This window comes from the organism of the source record quoted next, unplaced genomic scaffold, assembly GCF_019419815.1.
Source record: "Pyrus x bretschneideri cultivar Hongxiangsu unplaced genomic scaffold, Pyrus_bretschneideri_v1 Contig44, whole genome shotgun sequence".
NCBI lineage: Eukaryota > Viridiplantae > Streptophyta > Magnoliopsida > Rosales > Rosaceae > Pyrus > Pyrus x bretschneideri.
This window is the reverse complement of record NW_025999768.1, coordinates 4039001-4054607: the sequence shown is the minus strand read 5'-3', so window position 1 is coordinate 4054607 and position 15607 is coordinate 4039001. Positions and strand designations below refer to the sequence as shown.

The 15607-nt window shown below is 37.6% G+C and overlaps 4 protein-coding genes across 4 annotated transcripts; 1 reads left to right on the top strand and 3 right to left on the bottom strand.

Annotated features, from left to right (window-relative positions):
• The first annotated feature begins 2492 nt into the window (after positions 1-2492).
• LOC103956021 (protein FAM133) lies at positions 2493-5030 on the top strand. Its single transcript, XM_009367951.3, has 5 exons — positions 2493-2752; positions 3655-3756; positions 4162-4303; positions 4391-4440; positions 4556-5030. The coding sequence occupies exons 1-5, from the start codon at positions 2666-2668 to the stop codon at positions 4775-4777; spliced, it is 603 nt and encodes a 200-aa protein (XP_009366226.1). The 5' UTR covers positions 2493-2665; the 3' UTR covers positions 4778-5030.
• Positions 5031-5164: 134 nt separating this feature from the next.
• Positions 5165-9027, bottom strand: LOC103956020 (mitogen-activated protein kinase homolog MMK1). Its single transcript, XM_009367950.3, has 5 exons — positions 8554-9027; positions 8116-8383; positions 7083-7415; positions 6592-6772; positions 5165-5614 (listed from the first exon to the last, which is right to left on the bottom strand). The coding sequence occupies exons 1-5, from the start codon at positions 8805-8807 to the stop codon at positions 5439-5441; spliced, it is 1212 nt and encodes a 403-aa protein (XP_009366225.1). The 5' UTR covers positions 8808-9027; the 3' UTR covers positions 5165-5438.
• Positions 9028-10178: 1151 nt separating this feature from the next.
• On the bottom strand, positions 10179-11060 carry LOC103956019. Its single transcript, XM_009367948.3, has 2 exons — positions 10814-11060; positions 10179-10590 (listed from the first exon to the last, which is right to left on the bottom strand). The coding sequence occupies exons 1-2, from the start codon at positions 10984-10986 to the stop codon at positions 10347-10349; spliced, it is 417 nt and encodes a 138-aa protein (XP_009366223.2). The 5' UTR covers positions 10987-11060; the 3' UTR covers positions 10179-10346.
• Positions 11061-12047: 987 nt separating this feature from the next.
• On the bottom strand, positions 12048-14968 carry LOC125467876 (60S ribosomal protein L5-1-like). The gene is made up of 9 exons (XM_048567011.1): positions 14877-14968; positions 14321-14390; positions 14140-14231; positions 13803-13929; positions 13630-13709; positions 13418-13534; positions 12861-12995; positions 12508-12677; positions 12048-12345 (listed from the first exon to the last, which is right to left on the bottom strand). The coding sequence occupies exons 1-9, from the start codon at positions 14877-14879 to the stop codon at positions 12231-12233; spliced, it is 909 nt and encodes a 302-aa protein (XP_048422968.1). The 5' UTR covers positions 14880-14968; the 3' UTR covers positions 12048-12230.
• Positions 14969-15607: the final 639 nt, after the last annotated feature.

Here is a 15607-nt window from a genome sequence, read left to right as displayed (position 1 = left end):
TTAGCTCCTATGCAAAATATTTCCTAAACCCAAAAATTTCAATTTTTTTTTCACAAAAACTGTGAGTTATAACCCACATTTACAAATCGATGTTGAGAATTTTTACAAGATTAATTATAAGCAAAAATTCGAGTCGTTGTCGTCGCTCCACATGTTTCCTAAAATCAATATAGGACATTCCAAAGATTTTCGACACAAAAAAAATATTTGGGGGGCATACTTTTAGTTTATATTATTATTTTTTCTATTTTTCAACTTTAAAAATCAATAAAAAAGTATTTTCAGGATCTAATAAATGGTAGGATCACATTGAAAGGTTTTGCAACATTTTCCTTAGTTACCACACTAAATATTTCTTAAAACTAAAATTTTAAATTTTTTTTTTTTACAAAAATTGTGAGTTATAACTTATAACCCATGTTTTCAAATCAACTTTGAGAATTTTTACAAGATTAATTATAAGTGAAAATTCGAGTCATTCTCGTCACACCACATGTTTCTTAAAATAAATTTAGGTCATTCTAAAAGATTATTTACACATAAGAAAAAATTTGGAGGCCCACTATTAACTGCTCAAGTCCAAACCGAAGACAGCCCATCAGGTTTCTTCGCATTATATACAGCCTGTTTAGAGCCCAACTTGGCAAATACCAATTTCGCTGTCCGCCTTTAATCAATTTTAATTTTCTACTTGATACTCGGACACAATTAAGAATATATCAAAATTAACCTTACTTAATGTAGAGAGGATCATAAGGCTTATTTTCTTGCCAATGTCGTGTCATCATAAGCATATTTAAATTCATGTAAGACATTTTAGAGAAGCATGGCCGACGAAGTATCGTTATGGCTAAGTTCTTGACCTCGCTAACATTTTCTTTTTTAATTTTTGGTTTTCCATACTAGAAATTTAATCAAGGGGTGAGTTTTCGAGCAACGAAAATATTGCTTTTTGTGTGACTAAAATGTCACGGGTTTAAGTCATGAAAACAACCTCTTTGCAAAGTATGAATAAGATTGCGTGTTACTAGGGATGGTAATTTAACCCGTCAAATCCGATTCCCACAAGTAACTGATCCAAATGGTTCGGTTTCGGGCATAAAATTTCAAGTATTTTACTATTATGGGTAACTGTCGGGTAAATTTTTCGGTTTCAGATTTGATTATGGTTATTTGGGGTATTCGCCCCAAACCCATACCTGAAACCGAACCATTTCATCTATGAATAAAAAAAGAAGATAAATATTTATTATATGAAAAGGGATTGTTAATAATCATGCATTGAAGCCTGACAGATATGGAGGTGAACGAGTGTGAGGAGACGACTTTGCATGATGTGAACATGGAGGAGGAGATGAGGAGGAAGCAGCAGCAGGCTTAGCAAGAGGCCTATGATGAGGATGATGACATGCCTGGTGGTGCTCAGAGGGTGCAATGCGCCCAATAGTGATGTGATGCTAGTTTTTGAAAACTTGTACAAGTTAATAATATAAATAAATATATAGATATCATAACGGGGAAAACTGTTCCCCGATCACAAATCCGTCATCCAATGGGTTTGGTTATGGGAAAAACCGTTCGGGGATTCCATGGGTTCGGGTTTGGGTAAAATAAACGGGTTTAGGTATGGGGATGACACATCTGAATCCAATCCGCCCCGTTGCCATCCCTACGTGTTATAAACGTCCCCAGATCCTCATAAAGCGGAAAATTGTGAGATGTTCAAATAAGTTATATATTTTCTTTATTTTAGACAAAAAAATGGTGGAGAGATCAAAATTTTAAATTATACTAGTATATGCCCACACATAAAGTGTATGTGAAATGTTTTATTTTTGTTTAAAATTGAAGAAGAGAGGAAGAAAGTGAGAGGGCAGGATAGGTTTAATTTTGTTTTTTTTTTTTTTTTTTAGTTTTTAAAATTAGAGTTGTTAAAATGTGATGTTTTAAATAAAAAAACAGTAAACTTTTATTTTGAAAAATTACATTATTATTCTTAATTTTTCTATTATGATCAAAAATTAAATAATTTTTTCACTATCTTTTTATTTAAAAGAATTTTATTAATATGTAATTTAAATTTAAATAAGATGAAGTTTGATAGATTGATAACCGGAGGAGTTAGCTTTATTCTTTGGAAAAAGCACGATGAGTCATCCATTGTTGGTTTGGCGATATTTTTCAATGTGACCGTCATACGAGATAGTACATAACGTATTATATGCTGAGATATGTATGTTAAAAAGTTAATAACTTAAAAATTAAAATTTTTCACCACTTACATAAAAACACGTGGTGTATCATCCGTGTTTCTGTTACAACTAAAAATTTCCCGTTGGTGTGTGTGTGTTTATATTATTAACTTCTAGCCAGACGAATCAAGATCGAACACGTCATCTAAATCTCTAAGGTCGAACACGTGATAGTCGTTGTTTCTTTGACAGAACTGCTGGCCTCGTCCTGACAGCCTCACCTTGTGATTGTATAACCAAATTCATACGACGAGGAGCAACAGCCACACCTCTTTGGAAAACCCAAACCCAACCTCCTCGTTTCTTCTAGCTGTTCCTAAATTCTCTCGATTTCGGTACATGGGTTGTCCTCCGCGGATACTCTAGTCGTATCTTTTTGATTGATTGATTTTCTCATCTGGGTCTCTTTCCAAATGGGCAAAAATCAAGCTTACAAGGCTATGCAGAGATCCAGGCTCGGCTCCAGCTCTGCTGGCCCTGATGAGGTTGAAGACGGCATGGTTTGTACCCTTCCACACTACCTCACTAGTTTCAATTTTCTCCCCCATTCTTCAATTCTGCTATTTATTTGCATTCGAATTCAGTTGCCTGCTTTTAGTTTTCTCGATGAACTGCTTACTGTGCAATGGAATATGTGATTTCTAAGGAAACCTTGTTGAAAAGATTCGATCTTGGTTCTTAACGGGTGTGTTGTAATTGTTTACTGTTTACTGAATTTGTGGTTATATTATCTGACATTCTACGATTATGTGGTGTTCGTTAAAAGGAATTGTTTGTGTCGTATCTCGTGTGGAGTGTTGAATACCATCTACTTGTAAATTTAGATGCTTTATCACCACTCTAGTTCGACTATGGTTAGCATAGGTTCATAGATATGGAGTTATGGGTTATGATAATGGTGCATCCTCCATAATCCATAACTCTTGTATGTGTTAAAAGGATGTTGATGAACGACGAGCTTTTGGAGATCGGTGTCTTTAGCAGCCTAACTCGTAAGGTGGATGTTGTTGGTTTTCTCACAATTGATGGGACTGGTGTGAGCAATTATACAGTTTGTGGAGTACCTCTATCAGATTCATGATAATGATTAATCTATCTAAAGAAACTAAACTTCTGTAATTAGATGCCACTCATGTATAAGACTTTAAACACCGAAAGAGTTATCGTCAGATGGGGCACATTTCTGATTCCCATACCACGTCACCCACATAAATATTTTACTTCTATCGGTATACTGCACAGTGAAATTCGTGTCAATTTCAAGTAGGGTACCATATTAAGGTTTTAGGGTAAACATTTGGTGAAATGTAAGTATGTATCATCTTTCTATTAGAGAATTGACTCGATAATCCAATATAATACTTGGATCCACCTGTACTTTCACTGATGAGGACTGTCGCAGATGGATGGTTCATTTCATTCACCAGAGTGGCATGCTGCTCGTTTGGCTAGCCTCAAAACTTCTCACACAATTACCTGGGAGGAGTATAAACAGAAGCAAAAGGTATTCTTTTCTGCTTTGGACTTTCCTCTATCTATTTCTGCTGCTGTGTTACCTTCTTGATATCATGTGTTGTAGAAGGAACATGTTAATTGAGTTTCTGATTATGCCTGATAGTAAGTTACATGATCTGATGCATTTGGATTTGGAAGATAGAAGGATGAGGATGTTGTCGTTGATATTGGCCTGTAGTCCCGACTACTTAGGCCTAGCATTTCGCATTTAGAAATGTTTGGGTTGAGCTAATTCTCAACTGATATTTGCTCTAATATTTTATCTTCCTACTCTGTCGTAACATGGTTGTATTGTCTACTTGCTACCATTCATTTTTTTCAAAAGCTTTCTGCATCTGTAGTCTTCTTCATTACGTGCAAATTTTCAGTCAATTTTAATGTATTGCTGCACTAGGAAGATGAAATTAGAAAGGGAGAACTGGAGAAGGATACCGATAGAATGATGAGAGAATACAGAGCTCAACTGGATGCCGAAAGGGCTCGCAAGCTTGCCAATGGAAGAAACCACTCTAGTAGTAAGTCTGATCGCAAGAAAGGTGGGTGTCATGGACATGGAATGTAAACACAAACTATTCCTCGTCTCTACTAGCCTCTTTTCTGAAGGTGAATATGTGTCCTCGCAGATAGGAAGGATAAAGATTTAAAGAAACGCAGCAGCAGCAGAAAGAGAAAGGTGCCCACTGCCCACAATTTTTTTATTTTTATTTTTAATTTTTAATTTTTAATTTTTTTTGTAGTTGTGCTTGTTTAAGTGGTTTAATATTTTCCTCTTACTTTGTGCTTTGTAGCATTCAAGAAGGAGATCTTCAAAGTCTAGCTCCTCGAGCTCATCCTCAGATTCTTCCAGCAGTGAAGACGAAGACCAAGAATCGAGACGATCCAAGTCCAGGTCCAAGAGAACAAAGAAGGAAAAGAAGCACAGGTCAAAGACCAAACACTCGAGCAGTGGCGATGACGAGGCTGATGGTCCCGTGCCACTTTCAAGATTCTTCGGGAATGCGAAGACCTAACGGGATCAGATGAGCTACTGTTGTGTATCTTCGTACAGTAGGAGATGAGTTTGTTCTTTATTGTCTTCTTCTTGCCTGCAAGAATCCATTTGTTTCGCTAAGATGATATATTTAGTTGCCTCAGCAGTTAGCACTGGTGAGGTTTCTTTGGTAGAGGAGATAGTTTCGTTTTATTCATCTCATTCGGTATATTCACTTGTTCGAAAAGAATTCGTGTACCCCTTTTTGTTATATATTCATCTCATTCGGCTCATAAATGGACGTCGGCTTCTGGCATTCCGGCTTCGTCCTACACAGCCTATGTGCAATCCAGGTCGAAGGGAATGCCAGCACAGATTTACGGCTGGAAATGGACAAGAAAAACGAAGGCACATGAATACGATCAGATGAAACAACAACAACACAGATCGGAGATCTTTATTGATTCTCAAGCTTTTGGAAATGTGTTCAAGAAAATATTAATTCATCAGCATTATGCTCAATTCAATAATTAGACAAACAGAAATCAAAACTAGCCGATACAGATAATCAATAATTCGAATCTAGAACCTTCCACTCTCGGATGGAACATATTTACATGAAAAATCAATCCCGATCACTGAACAGATGGAACCTCGAGATCACATATATGAAAATCCACGTGAATAAAATAGCAAATTCCTCACAGTCGCTGATACTCGGGGTTAAATGCAAGTGCCTCTCGGTAGATCAGCTCTTTCATCTGTTCCTCAGTGAGTGCATGCTGCTCAAAGTCGAAGCTGAAGGGAGTCATGCAAACAGGCTCATCGCTGATGTCATGGAGAGATGTTAAATAGGGGTGAGCTAGGGCATCTTCAACTGCAGCGCGAGCAAAACTGTAGTTAGGGAAGAAATACCAAATTGAATGCAAGACTTCCCACACGTGGTTTTGTAACAGATATTCTATATAGGGTTAAAGTTTTTGACGGCAATGATGTCCAGTATTGGAAGAGCAAGGAAAAGCCTCAAAATTTGAGATGAACACACGACTATAAGGTGTTAGAAGGTGAAAAGGCCGATTTCCATGGATGACCAAATGAAAGGTAAGAACTACTACCAAAGCGTCATTCTCTGGAGGTGATCATACCCACACAACAAATAACCTAAAGTCAGTGGGAAGCTGACATCCCAAGCCTAAGAAGTTGGGAAACTGTTCATTGCTACAACTCTACGGTGGCGCCATCCACACCCCCCCCTTTTTACCTTCCACACGCTCCCTGTTAATTTCTGTCCTTTGATCCTCTTCAATTCATTCAATCCGATTGCCGGAAATTGAGAGGGTGTGTTGAAGGAAGAAGGGGATGTGTGTATAGCACCACCCCAATTCTATTATCTGATGGCAGATCCAAACATCAGTAATGAAACTTGGGAAGTTCTGTAGAATAGAGAATAACGGGGAGTATGAAGATTAACCCATATGCTTGATCGTTGGATTTGGTTGTAGTTTAGCGGAAGGGTGGTTGAGGGGGAATGAGAAACCTTCATCGCCCTTAAATGAACTCTTAGAGATAATTTTTTTCTTTTTTAAATGATATCCAAAAACAGATGTTTTCTAACACTCCTATTTTGTGATTTATTGACTTCATTGTTTGAACAAGCAAACATATTCAGTTAAGGTGGCTAAAATAATCAAGGCAACACTAATGTGGGAGTACTCAACTTTACTACACATGAAGATGACATACTAAATGGGAGTCAGCAACAAGTTATTCCGAGTCAATAAAGCACATAAGAAGTAGGGGAAACTGTGACTATTTTTACTCAGACTTGTGAACATTTTAGTAAAGGCAACTTACCAGTAATTCTCCGAGTAGGATCAAATGTCAACATCTTTTCAACAAGATCAATTGCTGAAGGATGGACGTGAGGAAACTTCTCAGTAAATGACTGTCGACGGTAGAGAGGAAGCTGCCGAATGTATCTCTTCGCATTTTCATTTAGAAATTGCAGCTCAGCCTCTGATGGGGTGCCAATCAGCTGCAAGGTTTCTGAAGATTAATCACACTGATTCATAGATATCTACACTACAAATGTACAATTTTAGTAACATGGAGATTCTAATTTCCAATTCCACATCGTCATGGAATGGTCCAAAGTGTGAGACATGTTATTCTTATTATTCACGTCTAAGTGTAACATAAATATGGCATGGAGGAGCCAACATGCTATTCAAGGACCCTGTACTGTGATAAAACAGTTATAATAATAAGAATGATGACGATATTGTTTTGTCCATCATATGATCCTAGGTTTGCAGAAACAAACCAAGCAAACATAACTAAGATACCTCCATAAGCAGACGAAGCTGATGCACATGATCTCTGCCAGGAAATAACGGCTTCCTATCCATCAATTCCATAAATACACAACCTACTGACCATACATCAATAGCTGCAGTGTAATCTGAAGAGTTTAACAGTAGCTCTGGGGCACGGTACCATCTGGTAACAACATACTCGGTCATAAAATCAGTCTCCGAGGTGACTCGAGCTAGTCCAAAATCACATATTTTTAAGTCACAATTGGCATTTAGGAGAAGATTGCTAGGTTTTAAGTCCCTGTGCAGAACATTTGCAGAGTGAATGTATTTCAATCCTCGGAGGATCTGATATAAGAAATACTGCATACACCGAAAAAAGAAAAAGAAAAAAAAAAGAGTAATTATTAGATCTTCAGTGAAATAATAATAAGTAATAAAAAGATTATGAATTTATAGAAGCAGGAGACTCCAAGTTGAACAGACCAAATGTAATGGGAGAAAAGAGAGGGAGGGGAGAGTTTGGTTCATCTTATTACGCAACTTGCTGATTAGGTGCTCAAAGAGCCATAGGTCATCTAAGTTGCATAAAATACACAGCTTTGATGGGGCACAATACAAATATAAGGAAGTCTGATAAGAAGTACATAAAACTAATCTTGAAACCAATTCTCCATGGAAAACAACCGGTGTAGCTGAAAAGGAAAGAAGCTTAATGTCTAATCTTTATTTTCAAGGTTGCTCGAGAATTATTATTACAAACCAAAACTTTCCTCTTGGTCAATTTTCTCCAATCATTTTTTATCTTTATCAATGAGAACATCGAGAGGAACAATTTGTCGTGCCACAATTGTCCAAATTGTCAAGAAAAACACGCAAATACGGCAAAGCACTTGCCTTTTTCAGATTTATAACCCGAAAATGCATAAATGAATCAATTCACATGGAATACCAACACACTCTTATCAAGTATGACTTTAGTTACAAGTAAAGAAATTGTCTTTAGTTTCGAGCAAAATACCAAAAATGTGAGAATTTAGAAGAGTAGAAGACGAGCCAGAACCTGACAGTGCTCCTCGGATAGAGCTTGATTGGATCGAATGATTTGATGGAGGTCAGTGTCCATGAGCTCATACGCAATGTAAACATCATTGAAGAAGTTCCTCTGCGGCGGAGGGATTATATCCCGAATTGCAACAACATTCTCATGATCCATATGCCGCAGCAGCTTGATCTCTCTCAGCGTCCTCTTCGCATCGATCCTGTTGTCGAATGCATTCGCAATCTTCTTCACCGCAACGTGCTCGTTCGTCTCCGAATTCAGAGCCGAGCTATTAGTTTTGCAATTTCTCACGATTAATCAATCATTCAAATTTCAATCAAATTTAGTTTTCCCCAAAAATGATGAATCTTTTGCATTTTCCTATCACAAAGACAGAAAATTTGAACAAAAAAAATGAAGAAATGGAGGAATGAAGAGAGAGAGAGGGGAGATACAGACCAAACGATGCCGTATGCGCCTTTACCGATGGGCATGATGGGGGGCTTGTACTTGGCGGTGACCTCAAAGACGTTGCCGAAGATATTGTACTGAATGAATCGGCCGCCGTGGCTGAGCGTGGCCGGAATGCTCTCCACTCCCCCCATCGCCTGATGTGGCGGTGGACGATGTTGCTGTGGGTGGTTAGGATCCGGTTGCGACGGTGGCGCCGCCTCTGACATCATCGTGTCCGCCGATCGCCCTCCTCCCTCCATTTCTGAAATCGAGTCCTCTTCTCTGCTTTATGTTTTCTGAGATTTTGCCGTTTGGGTTGGTTGTAGTAATGGCTGTTGAGAAGCTCAGGCCCTCGGCCCTAATTAGTTAACAAGAAGAAGAAGAAAGGGAGAGAGAGAGAGAGAGAGAGAGAGAGAGATTTTGATTTTATGGGAGCTAGACCTGTGGAATTAAATCCAACAGTTTTGCTTATGTGTTCATGCGTTGTGTCTATCTTCTGTTGGCTTTGTTTTTGTTTTTGTTTTTGTTTTTTTTTTTTTGGTGTTGTGTTGTATCCATTTTGTCAAACACATGTTAACGAAATCTCTAATTTTCAACATTTATCTAAAATCATGCAACAAAATAGTAGGTCTTCCGTCGAATAGATTGTCAATTGAGTTTAATTAATGTCAATTTGAAGGACAATAATTGAATGTAATCATTTTTTGTTTGAAAAATGGGTTTGCCCAAACAAAACTAATCAATATTAAATTTAGGCCGGAACATCTAAAGTCGATTCTCAGGAAAAAAAAAAAACTGAACAAGGAGGATATCAAAGTAAAATTTGCCTAAATCCAATTAAGATTATAAGTCGTTAAACTATCCGCCACAAAATTCTTTTTTTGGTAGACATGCCAAAGATTACATTGTCAAAATCTTGAAAGTAACTCTCTACATGCAAAAGACAAGAGGATCTAAAAAATAATTATAGTCAGCAGCTGCAACACGAAATGAATTGTTAGTGTTGAATTTGATTCCACAAGCAATTTATGGATCTGTAATCTCTAATAAACTTTATTAAGTTGGCATATTGCTCAAATCTTCTTTACATGAATTTAGTGCAAATTATTTCAACGTATTTCTTTATAATTTTTCATAGAACTACACTATCTTAATCTCCATTAAACAAGAAAGTCATGATTCATTTACAAATTAGTAGTTGTCTCGTTCTCTTTGTTAGGGCATTTGTTCGTTGCCTTTGTGCATGCTTTTGTCGTTTTTACGGTTATGCAGCTCATGTAGCTTGCTCTTCCTTATGCCCTACTTGCCCTATTCATACTTCTGCTTGGTATGGAAGTTTTGGGTGCTGTTGGAGATTATGGAAGTGCCGGTTATCCATATACCGCAGCCGCCACAAACTTATAACCACCCTCATTATCCATATATATTCCGGTTATGGTGCCCCTGCCCCGCCTTGTGTTTGAAGTTGTGGTTATCATGACGGGGCAAGCTCTATTGAAGAATCAGACTACGGCCAGGCACATGCGGGATCTTCATATGCAATAGATGCTTTAGCTTCAACTTTTAATTCCACATAATTTAATGACAAAAGTAATTTTGTGGTACTAATAAGCACGTGCATACGAGATTCATAGCTCAAATTGTTAAGGAGACATTACTTTTAAACTTGAGGTTTTAGGTTTGAATCTCCAACAGAACGTGCGCCCTATCAAATATTGGAAATAGAATTGGTAGCTCAAGAGGAAGGAAGACTGACAAACAATTCCAAAGTGCGCTACTTAATTTCAGAAAGAAAGAAACTATTCAGATGGCTCTTGGATAGGCTTCCCTTTGTCTCTTAGCTTGGCCACCGATTGTTTCATGGCCTCCTTCCTCTTTTTGCTTGCTAGCACTTTTGCTAAAACACCACTCACATTAGGGTCCTTTTTCTCCTTCTCCTCCGCCGGAGGCGGTGGAGGCCTCCTGGCTGCCGCATTTGCACTTGAATTTGGGTTACTCACATTGAAGCTCAGAGCAGCAGCCGCCAAACCCAAACCCACAGTCCTGCACCATAAACCCCACATCACACTAGCTTGTCACGAAAACATATTCATAATGAAAATGCCCGACTCTTTTAAATGTAATAACAAGTCATTTTCTTTGTAGACAAATCCTAAATTTGACGCGATTTTAACGAGTTAGTATTGCATTTTTGTCAAACTGTTATTTCCATTTAGATGTGCATTATCCATAGATGGTGGCATGAATGTATAATCAAATACCTAACCTGCGGTTAACGAGATTATTGTTCGCGGCATGGGGGTCATCGGAAGCTTGATGGGAAGCCCTGACAATTCGGAAACCAACTGACCGGTAACGCGTAGTCTTGTCAGTTGCCGCTGTTGAGATTGTTGCTGCTGCGGCGGTGGTAGGTGGCGGTGACGCAAGTGGATGCGCCATAATCTCCGTCACTCGTAAAATATGCTGTACTCTTCTTGTCAATAGTGAAGATGTGGGGAAAATCTCATGCGGAAATATGAAGATTTAGTTGTCATTGAGAATACAAGATCATTGGTTGCCACTAGATAAGGTTTTGTGGGCCCACCACGTCTATAGGGTGGCTGATTTGCTGCCTTTCATCAACACCATCCCTTCCCTTTCTTTGTTTCGTAAGCAAAAACGTGAACTTCATCTGTGTCACTATTGACTCAACTGAGTCCACAATCGCATCAAAGATTCGGGAATACGGCATATACCATTCCTCCGTGGGTTTTTCTAGTATAAACCGAAATATAATACGCATCGGAAAATATTATTGGATTCTAAACCTTTAGAAACTTGAACGTACATGACCGATCCATTCACCTAGTCCAAGTTAAGAGAAAGAAAAGCTTATCCAAAAATGATCTGAATAGGTGAATCGGATCAGTCGTACCTATGACTAGGTGAATGAACTAAAATATAGATTGTCACTTCTTTGAGCTTTTGATACCAAATTCGAATCAGATAATCTCCACATTTTTGTGCCCTAAGCCGACGGATCGAGAAATTCAAACTACTCAATTTCCTACAGCCCTTATTAGTCTGTCTCATTGGTCCACCTCTTGAATGGCACAAAACTCTCTCTTGAATGGCCGGGATTCCCTAGGCCCATCGGCTCTCTTCCAAATAAAAACCACAAAAATTGCGAGTTGTACCAACATCGGATATAGATCCAAGATCCATTCAATAACTATTTCTTTTCTAGTTTTGTGTAAAATACAGTTTTGGTCACAATTTACATGACCATTTTTCCCTGACAATTAGGACTATCAAATAGGACCTAACTGTTCCGGAACAAGTTGAGGAAACCTCACTAAGAAAGAAATGAAAGCAAGAGAAAATAAAACCACATGAGCATAAAATTCATGGTTTTAAAAGAAGATACATAAAGCTTTATATCCCCACTACCACGCTATCAAAAAAAAAAAAAAAAACAAAAAAAAAATGCAATAAAAGATTTGGTAACTAGAAAACTTGGATAGCCAAACAAAAAATAACTTTCATAACATTGTCAAAACTTTAGTAGCGCTTCTAACTCGAACCTCGAAACAAGAAACATATTCTTCAAATGTCTGAATTATAAAGATAAAAGATTTTATCGAGAATACTTAAACAGATGTCCTAGGGAGGAAACAAACTAGAGCACAAATCCCATTAAATGCTTAGTACTCATCATCATCGTCACTGTTTTCATCGTTACCAGCTTCATTGAAGGCCTTCAACCTCTCAACCAACTTCTTCTTCCTCTCGTCAAAGGTAAGCTTCTTGAGGTTGTACCTGTTACACAAATGAAAATTCAAATCATTTGATGACTACTTCCTACTGAGCAAGAAGACTCTACAAATACTCGCCCCTACAATGTGATTTGTTAATTTAAATGCATGAAACTAGGGCACAATTTAAAACATCAACTGAGTAGAGCAATCAATCAAACTTTACCTCTTGTGCTCTTGAGGAGCTGGCTTCTCAGTCTTCTTAATTGTAGGATCAGCACGGATGGCAGCATGAACTTTCTTGTACAGCTCTTCGATGTTATCCGCTTCAATACCTTTCTTAATATATTCACTGAAGTGACTCTGGTATTTCTCCGGCTCATCATCCGCCAAAGTCTAAAATCAAACAATCATAAGTTCAAGAAAAACAGTTTAAATATTCAGCGATGAGAATGCCTGACAAGAATTCTGAACTCAACGCCCAGTTCAGAAACAAACATATAGAAATTTGACCAAATGACATCATTATTCTAGACCAGTCAGGTTAATGCTGGTGCATGAAATAAATATTCAACTTACTGTCATGTATGCAGCAACATGGCCACCATAGATGTACTTGCGATGAACCTCAGCGTCAAGTTGCTTGCTATCCTTGGAGAAACCGGCAAACCTCTTTTCACTGTGAGGGATATCCAAACCCCCATCCAAAGCACCCTATAATCAATTGAAAATTATTTAAACTGATTAGGCTACATTCCAAGTGGATTAAAAATTCAGTTACATTAAACAAAAGACCATGTTCTGTATAGCATGGGAAGCAATATGAAAAATAAAGTACAACCAGGAACCAATATACATTTCATCACCAGGCATGCAAAGAAATGTTTTAATCAAGGCTTCCAAGGATAAAAACAAAAAAAAAATTGCTATACAGACAGACAATCACAACAGAAAGGAATGTTAACGACTGAAAATAACAAAACCGTTAATTAGAAACTGTCATCAGTATAAGAAAGTTCACATCAAAGTGAAAAGAAAGAACACTACAAAATAACATATTAATCATGACAAGTTAAAAAAAAAAAAAAAAAACTTGGCCACATCAAATATAAATAAGCATTAAATGCGGTACCCACCTTCAAGGCACCGAATACACGATTTCCTGTGGTGGTCCTGATCAGGCCAACATCAAGAAGAGCACGGAATGGCCTCCTGCTCTCAGCTGGCTCTACAGAATAATCCTCACCAGTTGCCTAAAATACCAGACAAATTATTATTTAGTAAGGCCACACACACAAAAAGTAGATATAAAGGGAACAAATTGGATAGACAAAAAATAACACACTACCTCAACATTCCCCTCATATTCGTCATCCATTTCAAGCTTCTTCAGCACACGACGAGCCAAGAGTAGGCCAGTGCAGTAGGCTGATCATAAAAATACTGTCACTAACCCACAAGAGGAACTTACATGTATAGAGCCAGAATGAAGAAAGCAAATAAATCAAACGGTGGAAATACCTGCTGCATAGTTTGTCAGACCAACTTCAAGTCCATAGTGTGGCAGCTCATGGGCATAGGCTGCAGCGAGAACCAAATCGCCAGCAATGCTGGCAGATACAATCTGGGCAACAATATCCTTGTTGGTCTAAAAACCAGGTTAAGGGGAACATCACATATAATGCAAGAAGAATCATTTAAGGCACAAACATGAAAAAGCATCCATCTTAAATTCCAACTCATTACCCACAGACGAAAGAAACAGTAAAAAAAAACTTAAAAGAAGATTTTTATCAAAAACATAAATATAAAGTAAAACTAGGAAGGCTCAAATGCTAGCCGACAATTTTTAGGATACAAATCGCACAACGAACCGATACTTGGGTGTGTTGTACTTGTTCTTGTCTTGGTTAATGAGCCTAATCCTGGCACGGTAGTCGGTCTTCCCCTCTGTGGACAACATTCAGATATAAAATGATCATATGCACACTAACAATTTGCGAAATGGAAAAACAATTTATCATGAAACAAATAAATACCTCTCCTTCTCTTATACTTGACTTGAAACCTCTTGAAGTAAGCCCTAGACTTCTGAGACTTGACGAACGGCTATAACAAATGATTCAACCAAATGTTCAATCATTCCTCAAAACTTCATATATATATATATATATGTGTGTGTGTGTGTGTGTGTGTAAATATAACAGGTAATGGAGCAGAAACACAAAGGATACTATAAATATTAGTGTTTAAGCAAATGACTCCATAATGCATAAACAACATCAACCAACTGCACTCGGTTTTGCCGATTCGACAATGCATACGTATCTATTTATTAAATAAATGAATTTATATATCGATTTAATCTGAAAATTTAGACATAAATTGACACATAAACATATATTAATTTGTGTAAAATGAAGAAAAAATTCATACAAAAACAAAGAATACAAGTCCAGAGAAAATAAGAAAACACTAATCACTCAAATGAATGATTACTATATTTTACTGACGAGATTAAATAAGTAAATGCGCAGAAATTAGTTCAGATGCAGGAAACGGAGGGGGAGAGAGAGAGAGAGAGAGAAAGCTCACCATTGTTGAAGATCAGCGGCCGAACGAAAGGAGAGCAAGTGAGAGTCAAGACTCTGCTAGGGCTAGGGTTTTTGTAAACAGACAATGTGGAGGGGTATTTTAGTCGTTTACTCTTTTGAGTTGAGCCCTGTGGGTTGGATGGGCTATTTCGTGGCCCAAATTCGCTAACATATGGGCTGAGTTGATTCCACAGTTGGGCTTTGGGTATGCCTGCTATGACAGCGGAAATAGGGTCCACTTGAAACTTCTAGGTTGGGCTTTATTTAAATCTGAGCCCTCAGCTTTTATTTATTTTACTTTTTCTGTTGGGGCGAAATTGAGGTCGGCTGAACTTTGAAGCCGACGTACATAAAACTCCACGATATAAAATATTTACATATAATAAAAAGAAATTGTTATTAACATTCTAAAAATCTTATTCTACATTTTAAACTTTCTATATTATGAAAGAAAAATACACTTATAAGGAAGGTAGAATGAGATTTTTGAAGTGCCAATAATATTTTTCCAATAAAATACTAGAGAAAAAGACAACCAAACAATATATGCATTATAAAGCTGTTGGAGAAATAATTAGTCAGGCCAGGCCCCATTCCTAATTATATCACGCTTAATGCACGTGACCAATATCTAAGGGCCTACGTCTTATCAGAATGCTACATCACCGATGAAGTATTATCGACAGAGAGAGGAGATGGCAGAAGTGGTAATTGAGATTGGTATAATTTCTT

What these genes read in the sequence shown, in the direction of transcription:
- LOC103956021 (XM_009367951.3), top strand. Translation starts at nt 2,666, where the DNA reads ATGGGCAAAAATCAAGCTTACAAGGCTATGCAGAGATCCAGGCTCGGC. An exon ending in TAAGTCTGATCGCAAGAAAG is followed by an intron (nt 4,304 to 4,390) that starts GTGGGTGTCATG and finishes GTGTCCTCGCAG; the next exon opens with ATAGGAAGGATAAAGATTTA. An exon ending in GCAGCAGCAGAAAGAGAAAG is followed by an intron (nt 4,441 to 4,555) that starts GTGCCCACTGCC and finishes TGTGCTTTGTAG; the next exon opens with CATTCAAGAAGGAGATCTTC.
- LOC103956020 (XM_009367950.3), bottom strand. Translation starts at nt 8,807, where the DNA reads ATGGAGGGAGGAGGGCGATCGGCGGACACGATGATGTCAGAGGCGGCG. An exon ending in TATCCGAGGAGCACTGTCAG is followed by an intron (nt 7,416 to 8,115) that starts GTTCTGGCTCGT and finishes CGGTGTATGCAG; the next exon opens with TATTTCTTATATCAGATCCT. An exon ending in TCCTACTCGGAGAATTACTG is followed by an intron (nt 5,615 to 6,591) that starts GTAAGTTGCCTT and finishes CTCGCGCTGCAG; the next exon opens with TTGAAGATGCCCTAGCTCAC.
- LOC103956019 (XM_009367948.3), bottom strand. Translation starts at nt 10,986, where the DNA reads ATGGCGCATCCACTTGCGTCACCGCCACCTACCACCGCCGCAGCAGCA. An exon ending in AATAATCTCGTTAACCGCAG is followed by an intron (nt 10,591 to 10,813) that starts GTTAGGTATTTG and finishes TTTATGGTGCAG; the next exon opens with GACTGTGGGTTTGGGTTTGG.
- LOC125467876 (XM_048567011.1), bottom strand. An exon ending in TCTGACAAACTATGCAGCAG is followed by an intron (nt 13,710 to 13,802) that starts GTATTTCCACCG and finishes TTTTATGATCAG; the next exon opens with CCTACTGCACTGGCCTACTC. An exon ending in GTGTATTCGGTGCCTTGAAG is followed by an intron (nt 12,996 to 13,417) that starts GTGGGTACCGCA and finishes AATTGATTATAG; the next exon opens with GGTGCTTTGGATGGGGGTTT.